The sequence below is a fragment of the Sebastes umbrosus genome, chromosome 2 (genome assembly GCF_015220745.1).
Source record: "Sebastes umbrosus isolate fSebUmb1 chromosome 2, fSebUmb1.pri, whole genome shotgun sequence".
Lineage (NCBI taxonomy): Eukaryota > Metazoa > Chordata > Actinopteri > Perciformes > Sebastidae > Sebastes > Sebastes umbrosus.
In genome coordinates, this window is record NC_051270.1 from 16,382,945 (window position 1) to 16,398,816 (window position 15,872).

Here is a 15,872-nt window from a genome sequence, read left to right on the forward strand (position 1 = left end):
ACATATGTTCACACAAACAAGCACACACACTCCCAGCACAGGGTGGAAAGGGAGTGAGTTGGATTAGTTTGTACACCAGTGAAAATTGGCCAAACAGTCCCAATTATGGGATAACTTGGGCTAACCTAATACACCACTGCAATTACCTGGCATCAGCCCCCGCACATTTCCACACACACACACAGGCACAGACAAACAAACACAGGCGCACACAAACGCACACCTGCTGTGACAACAGAAGGTGCTGATCTAATACGGTTGGTCACTTAGAGAGGGAGGAAGAGCGATTGGTCCTCCTCTGTCTTCGAATCCTTTTGTCCTGTTCTCTCTGCTATTTGTCTCCTGTCATTCCCCCGATCCCAACGCCGCACTCTTCAGTTTCTCCCAAGTGTTGTCTCTTTCGTCTCTTAACTGCTCTCATCCTCGCTCGTTTCCACTGTCCAAACACTAGTTTCTCTTTTACAACAACTGTCATCTATTTGTCTCTCACAATCCCATTTTCCTTTTTCCCTCCAAGTTTCCACTCCTTTGTATACAGGAAGAAGTGTTGGATGAAGAGTACCCTAGTGAGGCATGCTTTCCTGTATGTGTGCAGCTTTTTATGACATGCGAGTGCAATGTAAGCATCTATATTCTATTTATTATCTCTATGTAAAAACTTACATATTCTATCTACCCTATAAATAAACTACAAGATGCATGAATCAGTCATTTCAAATCAAACAGGTTTAAATAGAGATATGTAGTATCACTAGTGAGTTAGTCGCACCTCAAAGGGAACCTGGATTACCCAGGTACTTCTGTCTCATTAGCTCCCACATTTGAATTTAATGTCTCTGTATCAATGAATACTAATTTCCTTAAGTCAGAGTTAAAAAGGACCTTTAATTATTCAGGAGCATACTTGTATTTCAAAAAACGCTTTACTTTTCTCATACCGGCTGTGCTGCAGCACCTCTTTTCACCCTCTGTCTAAAACACTCTGTTTGACCCCCTCTCCTCTCGAAAAGCCAAGTCTGCCCTGATTGGTCAGCTGGCCCACTCTGTTGTGATTGATTATTAGAACCAAACTCTTCAGACTCAGCTCCAGCTCTGCTCTTACTAGTTTTGTTTGAGGGTGTACCAAACTAGCCACAAGGCAGGTATTATGCAACTGTGTTACTTGGTGACATCACCACGTTACGGAAGAAAAGGCGGGACTTCAAGCAAGGCGTTTCAGGCTGTTCAGGAGCAGTGTTTCTGTGGGGGAGAGTAACTCTCTTTGGTGTGGATTTGGGGATTTGTTACTTGCAAACCTTTTACATGCCACAACAAAAACTATATAACACACAAAAGAAAAGGGAAAAAGCACAAAAGCATAGTGGTTCCTCTTTAAGTTGTCCACCAAAGTTAAGTGAACTTTATGTCAAATTTACTGTATGTAGGGTACACATACATACAGTAGGTGGTTTTATAGCTTTTTTTTTCTTTACATTTGAGCAAAATATTGACAGACCTCTGAGTTAACAGCCCACTGAAGCACTCACTGATTGATACTACAGTTTCCCTGCATCTTCTTCTCTGCCTCCTGTTCTGTTTCCTCTCTTCCACCTCTTTGTGTTTGTGTGCGTATACCTGCATGCACCTGTGTGTTGGTGTGTGTGTGTGTGTGTTTGTCTGCGTGCACATGCGTGTGTGTGTGTGTCTCCTTAGTTGCAGTAGCAGTCTTCTAATTGCATAGCACTGTGTGGGACAGGTGGGGGAAGTGCTAGTGACAGTCTATTAAGGCAGGATATCCCTGTTGCCATTAGCAGCAGATTGCCCTGTGATTCTGTGGTCTCCACATTCACCCAGCGTTCACAGGGACCCACAGATACTACACAAGGAATTCACAATAGAATGGTCACTCACAACACTGTACTGAAAGCAGTGTTTTTTTTTCACTTTGCAGGTTGCACCACTGAAGCAGCTATTAGTTAGCTTCTTTGCCATGCAGAAATGTTAAAGCGGATGGAGTAGGTCAACTAAGACACGATATCCATGTTGCCATCAGAATGAGTTGCGTTCTGGAGAGATAATCCTTAAACTGGAAACAACAAACTCTTAGACTCCAGTATTCTCTCACTGGTACACTGCTCTCATCTTTTTTTTCCCATAATGCAGGTTGTGGATAGTTTGTTGTTTTGGTTTCATTTGTTCCCGGTTTTGGCCGTATATGGCAGCAGGTTATAACATAAAAATGTGTTGCTGTCCATATTTTACCTTTCTGTTTTATTTTTTGGGAAATAAATTAAATCACCAGCAAATGTCTTTCTCTGTCGTCAACAAGACTCTTTATTACCTTAGAAAGAGAAGCCCTGAATTTGGATGCAGTTTTTTATTGGGTTGTGATCGTGTTAATTACATTCATAAATGGTTGCAGCAGAAATCCATCTGTTATACACACCTTTTATATTCTGTAAAATATCACAAATGTGTTAGATTTTATATTTATATTTTTTTGTGTGTGTTTCCTTCTCTTTGTGCGTATGTCTGTGTCCATGTGTGTGTTTAGGTGGTGGCAGTGACAGTTCAGGGAGTCCCAGAGGGCGTGCAGCCTCCAGTGGTAACAGCTTTAAGCCCTTCCTCCCTCCTTGTGAGCTGGTCTGAACCGACTCGTCCCAATGGAAACATACAACGGTACCACCTGAACCAGACTGGTGTTGGAACCATATTTACACACATTGATGGGCCCAGAAATTATACTGTGACTGGTAAGATTCTCCGATTATCAAATGCCTCACTTTTCCTCCGTTCCTCAAGTCTCTCTCGCATTTTACTTCCTGGCCCTCTCTCCTGTCTCCCGTTTTCTCGCCTCCTCACCTCAACCTCCAGATATTCCTCCCTGCGCTCCTTTCCTTTGTCATCTCTCTCCCCTTCCTTCTCCTTCTCTTCTCCTCTCGTACCCCTCTCCACTCCTCCTCATCTTCCTCTCTGCTTCTCTCCTCCCCCTCTTATTGTTTCCCTTTGTCATATATTTATTTATGTATGCTGGTTTCTGGAAGCCGTCTAAGGACTGAATTTACACCCGATTCCCTCCACGCTCTCTTTGGTCCAGCCCCTTACACAGACACAAACAAACTCACAGTAACACACACAAAAGAAACAACAACACAACAAACACAGAAGCACCCTCAAACATATCAGACAGGCACACAAGCTCAGGCTCACATGCCTAGAAACACACATGAGAAAACTCAAATATAAGTACAAAACAGCACAACAAGAGCAGTTTGGGACCTAGTGCTAAAAATACAGCAAGTACTCAGAGACAAACAGAAGTGTTGGCTTGACATAATATTGTAGATCTGCACGCAAACATGGTGGTGTCAGGACTGGGTGATTTGTGGGTCTTGTTTTATCTACCCTGAGGAGGAGCTGTGTTGCTGGCCCTCTGCCATCAGTCACAACACACACGCATGCAGACACAAACACCTGCATGAAGCATTGCAAAGCTTGTTGTCTGTATAAAAACTGAACATTTTAGAGACACAACAGAGAAATACCAATGGTATATAATCCTAGTAGACATACTTGCCTACTTCTGCAAATGGAAAAGTTAAACTAACTTCAAATTTAAACATTTAAAGTGTCTAAAAGCTGATTTGATTTTTATTCATTAAACGTTTCTGTGTAAGACCCGAGTGCCAACATCTTTTGAAGCTGGATTTCAGTGGCATTTTCCCCTCACAGCTCTGCTCTCTGCTCTGTCTTGGACTCAGACCAGGAATCAGCTTTGCCAGTAGCCAATAGACTATTCCCATGGTGCCTGTGGTTGGCTTGTATGGTCAGGAGTTGTGTGCGCACGAGCATGTGTGTTTGTATGTGTAGGCATGAGGCAAAGCAAACAATGCCAAATAGAGATGGTAATGTGCTGTAATACTGTACCAGCCCCATGTGCCAGTGTAAGCAACCAGCATGCGTGTGTGAAATTCCCCCGTCCCCCAGTGAGACACTGGAAAACCCTGCGTATTCAGCCAAAAGCACTACTGGGGCAGTTTCTCTCTTCCTCTTTATCTCTCTCCCTCTCTCTCTCTCACCCACTCCTGTTTCTTCACATTGCAGCTGTCTTTGTTACAACACATGTATGCATTAGGAATAGCTTCCTGTGTTTTAATGTATTGCAGTCCTGTGTTTTGACAGCAGACTGAATCACAGTTTTTTACATAACAAAGGATCAGAAATGGATCAACTTTTTATTGCAGATTAATTTTATAAAAGGCTTGAGTGGTCCCAAACCAGTTCTGCATATCAGCTCAGAACAACCCTTCTATATATGATTATTAACTGTAAAAAAAGAAAAACAACTTTGTTTTTCATTCTTCCTTTATTATCTGCTCTTTCTCCTATATTTTATATAGTTTGATTCAATAGAATAAATACTAGGGTTGTCAAAGTTAACGTGATAACGGGTTAATGCAAATTTGTTTTAACGCCACTTATTCCTTTAATGCATTAACGCAATTTGCAATTTTTAGGTTGTAGCGGGCTCCGTTTTAAAGCTAGAGTGAAGATACTGTTATCATATGAAACTACAAAACCTAAGGAATACATTGGTACCCACCATGTCATACTATCTTGTCGCGAAGGAGGTTAAATAACACTCAAAACGTACACAAAACTTTGGCGAGGAAAAACTGGCATGGCCATTTTCAAAGGGGTCCCTTGATCTTTGACCTCTAGATATGTGAATGAAAATGGGTTCTATGGGTATCGACGAGTCTCCCCTTTACAGACATGTCCACTTTGTGATAATCACATGCAGTTTGGAGCAAGTCATAGTCAAGTCAGCACACTGACACACTGACAGCTGTTGTTGCCTGTTGGGCTGCAGTTTGCCATGTTATTAGAGCATATTTTTTATGCTAGATGCAGTACCTGTGAGGGTTTCTGGACAATATTTGTCACTGTTTTGTGTTGATAATTGATTTCCAATAATAAATAAGTACATACATTTGCATAAAGTATATTTGCCCACTCCCATGTTGATAAGAGTATTAAATACTTGACAAATCTCCCTTTAAGGTACATTTTGAATAGATAAAAAATGTGCGATTAATTTGCGTTTAATCACGATTAACTATGGACAATCATGCGATTAATCACGATTAAATATTTAAATTGATTGACAGCCCTAATAAATATACATGAATACTATTTCATTTATATTTAATATGAACTTCACAACATTATTGATATTGTGTTTTTCGGCAATATTCGTCTTCTACTGTGTTTTTTACACACTCATCCCTATGCAGATGAGTACACAAACACACAGTACATATACAGACTCAAGTGTTCCTCTTCTTACTGTATACGTGCTGGAGTTGTAATGAGAAACTGCCGTTAAATCATAGCTGTTAAAGCGGTTTCATACCACCATGTGCACCTGCAAATTGAAAAACAAAAGCAACGCAGTAAAAAGTAAAGCAGAGAGGTAGAGGGTGGTCGGAGGAGTGAAAGGTGCACAGAATGACACTTTTGAAACGGAGTGAAGGAGAAAAGAAAGAAGGAGTGGGACAGATGAAAAGATGGATGGATGTATCTAAGTGTTTTCAGTGAAATATGAACAGAAATAATTGCCACGGTACTCCCTCATCCTTAATGTTTAATATGCCATCATTCATCCTCTCTGCGTCTCTCCGACGATTCTCACCGCTGTCAGAGACAGACGCTCAAAGAGCTCACTCAAACCACAGAAACTGGAGAAATGAGCTTTTTTTAGCTACAAAAATGTCGATTTTAGATTGAATCACTCTTGCTGCGATGTAACTTATTTGATCTGAGTATTTTCTATTAAAATCACTTAAGAAAAGTTCATATAAATTCACTGTTGTAATCATAATCATAATAATAAGAGTACTATTGTTTTTAAATTATGAATCACTGAGAGTACCTGTTGCTTTATGATAAAGATAAATGATAAAAATACAGTACTGTATACAAAAAGGCATTAAATATAAGAACTCTTTTAGACATTTGTGGTTTGATTCTCTAACAATGCCCAACTACATGTATGAATGGCATTTTGTCACTCCTCCCTAAATAGTTAACAGTGGAGGAGAGGAGCTTCAATAAAGCGCTGAATCATTCTTCTGTAGTCCTAAAATCAATGTTAATGTTAATAGTGTTGCTTCTAACTGCTTTGCACTGTTAGAATAAAAATTCCCAAAGTAAGCAGCTGCGTCTCTGATTCCTGAATCTAAAATTATAAAAACTAATTTGTGGCTTCTACCATTTCCTGTTCACGAATGATTTGCCTTAGGAAAAGCAAGAAATAGACTCTTATTAATAGTGTTTTTAGCAGTTCTGAAAAGTGACACTTCATAGAAAGAATTAAGCACTACTGTACAAAGACACCCCATGTGAATCGATATTAAGTATTGCTATCATTAGCTCACAATGAATTATTGCCTGCAATTATATAGATTATGGCATTAATCATGTGTTTAATTGGTCGTTTGTAGGCTCATTATTAATTCAGAACAGCAGGGAATAGAGTATGTTCTTTTATTTATTAATGCGTTCCCCCCGTAGTCCATGCTCTGATTGGTCCGTGCTATAGGTACAGGCATGTAGACACAGGGGAAAGGAGGAGAAGAGGTAGACAAGAACTTTTCTTTTCATGTAGCCTGAAACTGTCTTTCATGAGAAGTGTCAACGTTACAGTCTGTGGAATGAGTCTTTCATCTAGCTAGTTCTCAAACCCACCCTTTAGCTTCATGACTTCTGCTTCTAACTTGGTGGAAGTCAATGGGACAGTTGGCAGTAAAGGAGGATGTTCTCTGTGTTGTTACTCTGAGATGAGGGATTTTGTTTTTTCTCAGGGTCAAGCAAAATGAGTACACATTCAAATATTTACTTCAAGCTAAATGTATATAAATGAAGCTCTACTATTGCTTCAGTGGGAGTGATACATTCATGAATTACTGATTTTCTTTTTAGTTTCAAAATGTTGCCTTTTCAAGATATTGTTATTTCAGAATCAGGTTTTGCCAAGTACATACATACAAGGAATTTGACTCCGGTTTTGTGCATCTCTCTAAACGTACTTACACATAAAAAGAAATAACAGTCAGGAACAAGGACAACAAAGCTGGACAAATAACGGTGAAGAATAGACAGGACTGTTACGTACACAATTCGTGAAAGAATAGGAGTGTATATCACGATATTAGGGCTGTCAATCAATTAAAATAGTTAATTGCGATTAATCACATTTTTTATCTGTTCAAAATGTACCTTAAAGGGAGTTTTGTTAAATATTGAATACTCTTATCAACATAGGAGTGGGCAAATATGATTTCTCTATGCAAATGTATGTATATATTTATATTGCAAATCAATTATCAACAAAAAACAATGGCAAATATTGTCCAGAAACCCTCACAGGTACTGCATTTAGCATAAAAAATATGCTCTAATCATAACATGGCAAACTCAAGCCCAACAGGCAACAACAGCTGTCAGTGTGTCAGTGTGCTGACTTGACTATGACTTGCCCCAAACTGCATGTGATTATCATAAAGTGGGCATGTCTGTAAAGGGAGACTCATAGAACCCATTTTCATTCACATACCTTGAGGTCAGAGGTCAACAGACCCCTTTGAAAATGGCCATGACAGTTTTTCCTCACCAAAATTAAGCACAAGTTAGGAGTGTTTTTGAACATGGTATCTTCACTCTACCTTTAAAACTGAGCCAACTACAACCTCCGAAAGATCTATATTATTGTTATAACTTTGACAGCCCTAAAATATATATATAAAAAGCACCAATGACCAACAATAACATTTAGATTTAAATAATAAAATAAAACAAAACATATATGAGTCAAGTGTTGTGGAAGTTGTAAACAATACAAATAATGCAAAGAAATAAATACTGAATATATTTCTCAGAAATCAAAAATAAGCGAGCAAAGTAAGAACTATCCTTGTCAAAAGATGAATTAAACCTTTGCAGAACAAATGAAAAGATATATATGTAAAAAATGTATAGATTCTTCCAAGGGGACACATTTATACTTCTTTACCTCTCAACCTCCTGGCCTTTTCTTCCACACTGAGATTTGTGTGTGTTTGTGCAAGTTAAGTCTGTATGTTTGTTTGTCCATCTTGCATACTTTGCCTACAATAAGTTTTACCTGCATGCATGGGTTTGCTTGCAGGGGATCTGTGTGTGTGCTTGGGTGTGTGTGTGTCTGTGTATGAACCTGATCTCATTGTTCCATCCCAGACGGTCTCTGCATTAGGGAGCCACAGACAGGAAGTCAAACTCTTAATTATTTAGGAGAGGTGTTATCAAAGCTCTCCTCTCTTTCTCTCCCTCTCTCTCTCTCTGTCTCTCTCTCCCTCTGTTTTTTTCTTTAATTTTCTTGCTTGTTCTCGATGCATCATCTATTCTTTCTGCTCCTCATGCAAATAAAGCAGATTTTGTTTTTATTTTTATTTCTTACCCTTCCTTATATCACCCCTCCCGTTCCTCTCTTTATCTTTCCATTTCAGCCTTTCGTGTCTTTTCTCAGCCGTCCTCACATTTCTCTTTCCTCGTATTCTCCTGCCTGGCTTTCCCACCTTCTCTCCATCTTCTCTTTCACTTCAACATCTCTCTCTGTCTCTCTCTCTCTCTCTCTCTCTCTCTCTCTCTCTCTTTCTCTCTCTCTCTGTCTGTCTATGTGGTGTATCAGGTAACTTGCATGGTATTGCGGCCTGTGCCCATCATCCTATCATATTCTCTAATGCAAACAGGGAACGGCAACCTGTCAATAAAATGCCGTTTTAAATCAGTTATTTTTACTGCAACACACACGCACACACACACACACACACACACACACACACACACACACACATACTTAAGAGAAATCCACAACAACAGTCTCACAATCCCGTCTCTTGTTTGTTCTCTTTCTCACATGCACAGTCTCTCTCTTTGACTTTTTACTTGAATGTAAGCTTCAACTCTTTACTCTGTCTTACTGCCAAACACTCTCCTTCTGTTTTTCTCTCTGTCTTGCACAAACACAAACTGTCCACTGTGTCCAGATCTCACGATGACAGTTACAGCCTTGTCTCACTCTGTGTTAGTGAGCCGCTGGCTGCTCACATCAAAACGCCCTCCACCCGTTTTTCACTTCCCGGTGATCACTGTTAAAATGATTGAAGCTTCCTCAGTCTTTCCATAATCAAGCACATAAGCACACATGTGTATGCACTGGTACGCGCACATACAGTGCAGGTATGCACACACACACACACACAAACATACACACACTCTCTTGCTCGTTTTCTGTTGCACACACACACCATTGTAGACATGGTGTAAATTCTTCAGCAGACCAACACTGCCCTCTTCAGGCTGAGTGTTAAAGGTAATTTGAAATACACCAAGAAACATCAAAGGTGTGTGCGTGTGTGTGTGGGGTGTGTGTTTGCATCCATCTGCACATGCACGTGTCGAATGAGAAGTATAATTGTGTTTGTTTTGTGTTTGAAATAGCGTGAGAGAGAGTGGTTGGAGAATCAGGTGATGTTTGAGTTTTTTGGCCTCATGGTTCTTTTAGTTTCTGACTGTTTGCTCCTTTCATAGAGTGTAGAAATGATAAATCAACTTTTACAAGCGTGTTCTCTGATCAGTCCACTCTACTTTCTGACCTGAGTTTAGATTGTAACTAATAGGCACAGGAAACACTTTAAAGCATTTTTGATTATTAAGGTTTATGCACACAGATTTCACAACCTTTTTTCTAATTCTCATTACCTCTGAAGCCATCACCGCACGTCTTTGTTGCCCCATAAAGTTGTTTCCTTGTGGTCTGCGTTGGATATTATAACACAATCGTCTGTCCATTTTTCGGCCCCATTCTGACCCCCGTAGGGACACTCTGTCTCTCTGTATGTAGGGAAAATGTAGTGAAGGGTTACTGCTTTATTCAGCGTTGCAACAAATGACATCACTTGCAGTGTAGATATCATTTACTATGCTGGAGTGCACACACGCATATACACACGCTTAGTTGCACAGTTAAATAGTGTAACAGAGCCTTACGCTTCAACCCTGGTAGTTTTGTATGGCTGGCAGATTTCCTTTATTTAACCCAAACACAGGGCAACATTGTGAGAACATTTGCACACACACACACACACACACACATTGATCAGAGGTTGGGTTAAGCGTGGCAGGCTGCGAGGCATGTTAAGCAGGCTAAGCAGTAGAAAGAGATGTGAGGAAACCGTGGTGAAGCCCTACGTTGTGTGTGCGTGCGTGCGTGCGTGTATGTGTGTGTATGTGTGTGTGTTCGTGCACATGTTCTCTGCTGTATGTAGTCAACACAGGACGGCTACCAGCATGCATATAGCAGCTGAGACACACAGTAGGGTGTCCCTCTCTGTCTCTAAGCCTCCAAATATACACAGTTGGAAGCACCAATAGATCATTTTGATTATTAGCTAAATTATATTTAAAAAAGATGTTATTTTACACGTAGTGAAATGATGATATTTTTTCACTAAATTACAGGTGTGACATTTGTAAAATCAGTGACATTAAATTATATCTTACATCTGGTGGTTAAGAGTCTCAATGTCTATTTTCCCTGGGATATTAAACATATGGAAGGAGAGCTATTAAATAAAAAAACTTTTTTTTATGTTAAAAATAAATGTCGTTCATAATATATTTGATTTTTTTCAGTCTGTTAAACAGGATTATTTTTAGTTTAAATTTGTTATAATAAAACATAAGCACTTATGATTTTTTTCTCAATATTAAAACATATTTATGTAATTTGTCAGAAATCATTAATGTTGTAAAATATGTATTACTTCACCTAAAATAGGGCAGATTTAAGGCAGATATAAAGATTCAACACCACACTGTATTATGCAATGCCAACGCCTGTTTTTGCATTCATCCTTTTGAAATAAAGTCTTTCATTTTCCCTTCAATTTGATTTGTTGGCTGTTGTATGCTGTCAGCTAAGTGAATGACCATAAAACATCCAGTCAACCCCCATGACAACATTAAGGATTTGCATCCATCCATTAATCCTCATCCATCCATCGTAGATCAAGAACCAGGCAGAAAAAATATAGCCGAAGGAGACAAAGGTTTTCAATCATCAGAAAGTGGTTTTAACTCAAGGATAACTTTGTTTAGGTACATGTGGAATTTTCTTTAGCAACTTCCAGTATTTAAATCATCCAATAAAAGGTTCAATATAACACCAAAAACTGATTTCCTGTGGTTGCAGTTAAAGGACCACTCAGTCGCTATGTGATTTCTTTTAGACTGCATAGCGGCTGCCTATAAATAAATCATGTCTGGACGCTGTAGCCTAAACGCATACCGAGGTATCATAATTATCATAGATCAAAAGCTGATGACATTACAGCGTTGGACCGGTCCTATCCCATGTCAGTTCCGCGGCTGCCCATCTTTACGTTGTTTCATTATTGAGTTATGGCATGCATAATTTAACACCGACAGATATGGATCCATCCGTTGAGAGAGTGTGGAAAGAACAGAGGGAGGGAGAGTGAAATGGATAGAGAGAGAGAGAGAAAACGGTTGGGAAGAGAGCTCGTGATACGGGCCGGGCAAGCTTTCCTCTCTCTCTTTTACTTTTCCCCTATTTTTCATCTAGTTGTTTGTCTTCTGTCCATCTTTATCCCCGTATACTGCATATCCCTCTGTCCATCTCATGTTTTGAAAAACTCATCTGCACAGTTTATTGTGTGTAGAATAAAAAATAATCTGGATATAGAAAATACTGTATGTGTGATTTTCCATCCTTCATGTGCTTATAAGTGTAAGATTCATCATTTGTGATTTTTTTTATCACATATATATAAATGCGTCTGTGTGCTACAGGTCTGCCGCCGTATACAGACTACAGTTTTGTGCTGGTGGCCTGCACAGCTGTCGGATGTGGAGCCAGTTTACCTTCCACAGGACGCACCCTGCAAGCCTCCCCTGCTGGTACACACACACACACACACACAGTACACTTGATTTGTGTATAATTTTTTTGCATTTTGTTGAGATACTGGCAGAAGTAATAATAATATGTTACATTGTTCTAAATATATAATTATTATAAGGATATATAAATATAATTTTTGATAAATACTGATATTCAACATCTCTTGCATTTTGTAAATTGTTTTTCTTTGTCTACATCCTCCTTACTGATTTCAACTTTGAGATAGTTTTTTCTCTTTTCTCCTCCCACTGCTCTCCTTTTTGAATCCTCCCCCACTCTCATCCTTCTTTGGTCTGCCTATACTATATCTCGCTACCCTTCACCACTCTCGCTCTCTCTCTCTCTCTCTCTCTCTTTCTCTCTCCCTCTCTCTCTCTCTGTCTCTCTCTCTCTCTGTCTCTCTCTTTTTCTCTCTATTTCTCTCTCTCTTTTTCTCTCTCTTCTTCCTCAGTGGAACGAAGCCTCATTTTGTTGCCTGGCTAAAATGCCGTCATGGATTTTTATTTATTAAAGATCTTCAATCAGGATGATTTTTTCCTCTCTTCATCCTCTTCTCATTTGTTCATGTTCTCTCGTGTTTCTTCCTCTCCTCCACCTCTCCATCTCTCTTGTCTCCCTTGATCTTTTCCTTCCACATCTGTTTTCTTTTTTCCCCGTCTTCTCCACTCTTCTTCTTTGACATCTTGTTTCTCCTCCTCTTTAAACTTATTGCACATGTATCTCTCCTCCAAGTATCTTCTCCTATTTATTATGTTTCATTTAAATATCTCTTTCTTTCACCTCTTTAAACTGTTTCTCTTACCCATCTTTTGTCTTTCTTTCTATACGTATAATCTCTTTATTTATTGTTTTATATAAATAAATTATATATTTTTCTTTTTAAGCTCCTCCTTCCCACCACTCCCCACACTTATCTGTGTGTCTAAATGTCTACTACATATAATTTTATATAATTTAAAATACATTAATCTGTGTGATTATATTAGCATATCTGCTACATGTTTTTTTATATATATCATTAAACAAATTCAATTTGAATTAAATGTTAATTAAACTCTGCACACAGAGTTTTAGTTTTTGTGTTCCTTTTAATTTTCCAAATAATTAAATTACACATTACAACCACGTCCTGTCTGCCTGTTTCATTATAATCTTATGAAAAAACTCATTTTCCATCATTTTAATAATTCAGTCGTTTCTTGATAATTTGATAATCTGCATCCTTATACAAATAAATGTCACTGTTGTCAGTTACCAGTTAAAAAAAATAGTGTTTCAACCTATCCTCAGTTAATGAAAAAACAAGCTTTTAGATTTGCTGTTGTACACTTTGGTATCAAAGAGGTCTTTCTCAGGAAAAGCTTGTGTACATGGGGTGATGCACTTTTAGTTTGTTTGAAATAAACAGAAAAAGGACTACAAATGAATGATAGGTGCCAGTTAATGTGGAAAACTCTCAATTCTTTCCCTCTTTGCTTCTCAGGTGTATGGTCGAGCCCCAGACATCTGATAGTAAATACCTCTGCGGTGGAGCTGTACTGGGATCAGCCGCCACAGCCTAATGGACACATCTCCCAGTACAGACTGAACAGAGACGGTCACACTATTTTTACCGGCGACCACCGTGACCAGAATTATACCGACACTGGACTCCTGCCAAACCGCAGGTAGAGAGCATGCACTCTCACACACACATGAATGCAAAACGTATGCGCACATATGCAGAAGTCACACATGCATAAACACACTTCACTTGTAGCTTCAGAATTAATCATCCCTTTAATTCCTAAATTTTCCCGTTTGAGTGTACGCGTGTTTATATCGGGGTCACCCTGTTTTTAAAAGCCCTCCTATCGTCCCATCCATGTCTCTCTCTCAGGACCGCACTCTGTATACGTCTGTTTGTGTCATTTAATGAGCAAATATTTGACATGCCAATGAAAGACGCAAACATTACCACACACACACACACACACATTAAAACACAAATCAGATTTGGCTTTTGCTTACAGACAGCACTGGAGCGGAGATTTTATTTATCTGTTTATTTTCATTTAACCTTTATTAATCCGTGTCTTTTTTCTAAGATGGATTTTCTGTTTTAATTATGGGAGTGTAAAATGATATCCCCCCACCCTCTGTCTCCCCCTCTCTCTCTCCCTCTCTCTCCTTGGCCCCATCTCTCCAGAGACTATTTCTCCTTACCCCAAATAGAATTCCTGGGATAACACCCCGCAGTACTCCAATCTCCTCTGTGTGTGTGAAAGAGAAAGAGAAAGGAAGGAAGGAAGAAGATAGGACTGTATGTGTGTGTGACGTTTAATTTTCCCTAATTCCAGGTAGTCTGCCAGAAGGCATTCCTGTCCCGACCCTTTGCTTCTCATCACTTGTCTCGCTTCCTATTCACCCTCCTCCCCCTCCCATCCCATCCTTTCCCTCTTACCTCATTCCCTTCCTCCTTCCCTTCTTTTCCCAATTTAGCCCTGCGCCAAGAATTACACAGGGAGCACCGGCCCCATTATCCAGGCAGTCTTGTGTGTGTTTTCGCCCGCGTGTGCGAGCGTGTACCCACGCATGCCTTTCTGTGTGCGCATGTGTCTGTGCGTGAGACCGCTCAAAGTGGCCATTGATTATTTATGACAATGTTGATTAGCTGTCACTTTGCTTCGGCAGCCCAGGAAGTGTCTAAGATGACGAGAGAATTAACCTATTCCCTCTGGCTGGCCCCGCAGGACACACACACACACACACACACATCCACAACCAAACAGATGCAAATGCCCCACTCACCGATTACCTACCACACACACACACACCATTTTACTTTTGATATCCCAAGGCGGTGTTTACATTTAAGTAAATATCTTCCAGTGATGAAGTGTTTAAATTCATTCTCCCACTGAAACCTTATGCCATGATACAATTCTCCCTCTCCATCACACTCAGGCTCTGCTTCGCTTTCTTCCTCTCACGATCTCTCTCTCTCTTTCTATCTCTCCTCTCCACAGTGTCTCAGTGTATTTATTTATGTTTTTCTCTGTGTGTCTCTATGCTTGTGTCTATGAGAGTAACATATGAGTAGTTTTAATACCTTTTCATGACTGCGTTCTAACCCACTGCAGAAGTGCTAATGGCCTCCTGTTTAAAACGCTCTGCCCAGGAACAATAACCCAACACCACCGCCTATTAATGCATGTGTGCCTGACTTTATAGCAAATTAAAGGCTTTTAATGTTAAATGGTGGCCCACTTACACAGCTAATGTAGGCTTTAGCACCAGCCAGCCACACGCTCTTAAAAGGGAAATCTATCTTATGATGTCATGGGCGAGAGAGGTAGAGAGTGGGACGAGAGAGGCAGCGAGACAGATGAAAGAGAGAGAGAGATAGAGAGGTGTATAACGGAGAGGGAGAAAGAGGAAGAAATGGACCTCAAGTGCATGCACTGTATGAGCTTACACACACAGTCATGTGCACACAATACACATATGTTTGAATCCATTTGCGAGGACTGGCTGCAAGATCAGCAGTTGTTTTCATTTATCAATTAATCACAACTAGAAAACTATGAAAACCCTGAGAGGCAAGTGAGAAAAAATTCTGGTGAGCCATTTTCCAAGTCTGATCCAAACTGTTTTTTTCTCTCTGTGTTTATGAGTTAAGAACATGTGTAAAAACAATATTTCGCCAGGATAATCTTTTCAAACATTTTTTTTTTCATCTGTAAAACAGGTAGGAAAAAGTTTTGGCAGGTGCAACCTGGTTGTTATTAATGCTTTTTTTTTTTTGCACAATTGACATTTTTGCCATGCAAAAAATGTATGTGATGACACAAATTCTGTGTGATAATATTTAGACTTAATTGTACAA

General features: G+C 39.5%; 1 protein-coding gene across 1 annotated transcript in view; it reads left to right on the plus strand.

The window, feature by feature from the left end:
* The window catches only part of ush2a (Usher syndrome 2A (autosomal recessive, mild)), a 239,883-nt gene that overhangs the window by 182,482 nt on the left and 41,529 nt on the right, over positions 1–15,872 (plus strand). Inside the window, 3 exon segments of the mRNA XM_037752115.1 lie at positions 2,534–2,732; positions 11,893–12,000; positions 13,488–13,671. Of these exon segments, the coding sequence (XP_037608043.1) occupies positions 2,534–2,732; positions 11,893–12,000; positions 13,488–13,671 (491 nt within the window).